General features: G+C 66.5%; 1 protein-coding gene across 1 annotated transcript; it reads left to right on the forward strand.

The window, feature by feature from the left end:
* Positions 1 to 316: 316 nt before the first annotated feature.
* Positions 317 to 631, forward strand: EMIHUDRAFT_254580 (hypothetical protein; the record flags this gene model as incomplete). The annotated part of the gene is made up of 1 exon (XM_005777899.1): positions 317 to 631. A coding segment is annotated over one exon (315 nt), but the record flags the coding sequence as incomplete, so codon positions are not given.
* Positions 632 to 987: the final 356 nt, after the last annotated feature.

Here is a 987-nt window from a genome sequence, read left to right on the forward strand (position 1 = left end):
GGAGGCGGAGGCGGCGCGGCATGCCGCTGAGCTTCTGGCGGAGGAGGAGGCGGAGAAGCGCGCCAAGGAGAAGAAGAAGGCCAAGAAGAAGAAGAAGAAGGGCAAGGGCGGCGGGGGAGGCGCGGCGGGTCCGTCGCAGGAGCCCGAGGAGGCGGAGGAGGAGGAGGCGCCGACAGCGGCGGAAGACGAGGCGGTTGTGGCGGAGGAGCAGCTGGCGGCGGCGCTCGAGGAGAGCGCGAGGCTGGAGCAGGAGAGGCGGGCGGCGGCGAAGGACGAGGCGATTGTGGCGGAGGAGCAGCTAGCGGCGGCGCTCGAGGAGAGCGCGAGGCTGGAGGACGAGAGGCGGGTGGCGGAGGAGCCAGGGTCCTCCTCGTCGGCCGCGGCGGCGCCGGCTACGAGGGAGGAGGAGCCGCCGGACGACTTCATCTGCCCGATCACGACCGAGGTGATGATCGACCCGGTGATGGCGGCCGACGGGCATGCGTACGAGCGGACGGCGATCGAGCGCTGGCTCGCGACCAAGTCGACCAGCCCGATGACGGGCGAAGCGCTTGAGCACACCTTCCTTTCCCCGAGCCACATGGTGCGCCGACAGATTCGAGAGTGGCAGCAGGCGCATCCGGGAGGGTAGGGAGGGGGCGAGGGGAGCCGGGTCGGCGTGTTGGTGTCTGAGCTCTGCTCTAGCTAGTGAGCTTCGCACGATTCACAGCACACACAGTACTTTAAGAATTTACAAAAGCGCGCCCTCTCGCGCTCGAGGATACGAGGTGTGGTTCTCCTTTCACCTTTGGGAGATTTTGGGCTTTTTGGCCGCGTGTTGCCGTTGGGTAGCAGCGAGGATTGGTGTACTGGGCTGGGTTTTTACACTCACAGCAAGGAAACGCAAGTCGCAAGCCGGGCAAGGTGCGGGCAACGGCTTCCTCAGAAGCCGTCGCCCCCAGACCACAAGAGCAGTCACACGACCGACTCAGACTCTCCCACTCCGGC

Source organism: Emiliania huxleyi (assembly GCF_000372725.1).
Source record: "Emiliania huxleyi CCMP1516 unplaced genomic scaffold EMIHUscaffold_2520, whole genome shotgun sequence".
Classification (NCBI taxonomy): domain Eukaryota; phylum Haptophyta; order Isochrysidales; family Noelaerhabdaceae; genus Emiliania; species Emiliania huxleyi.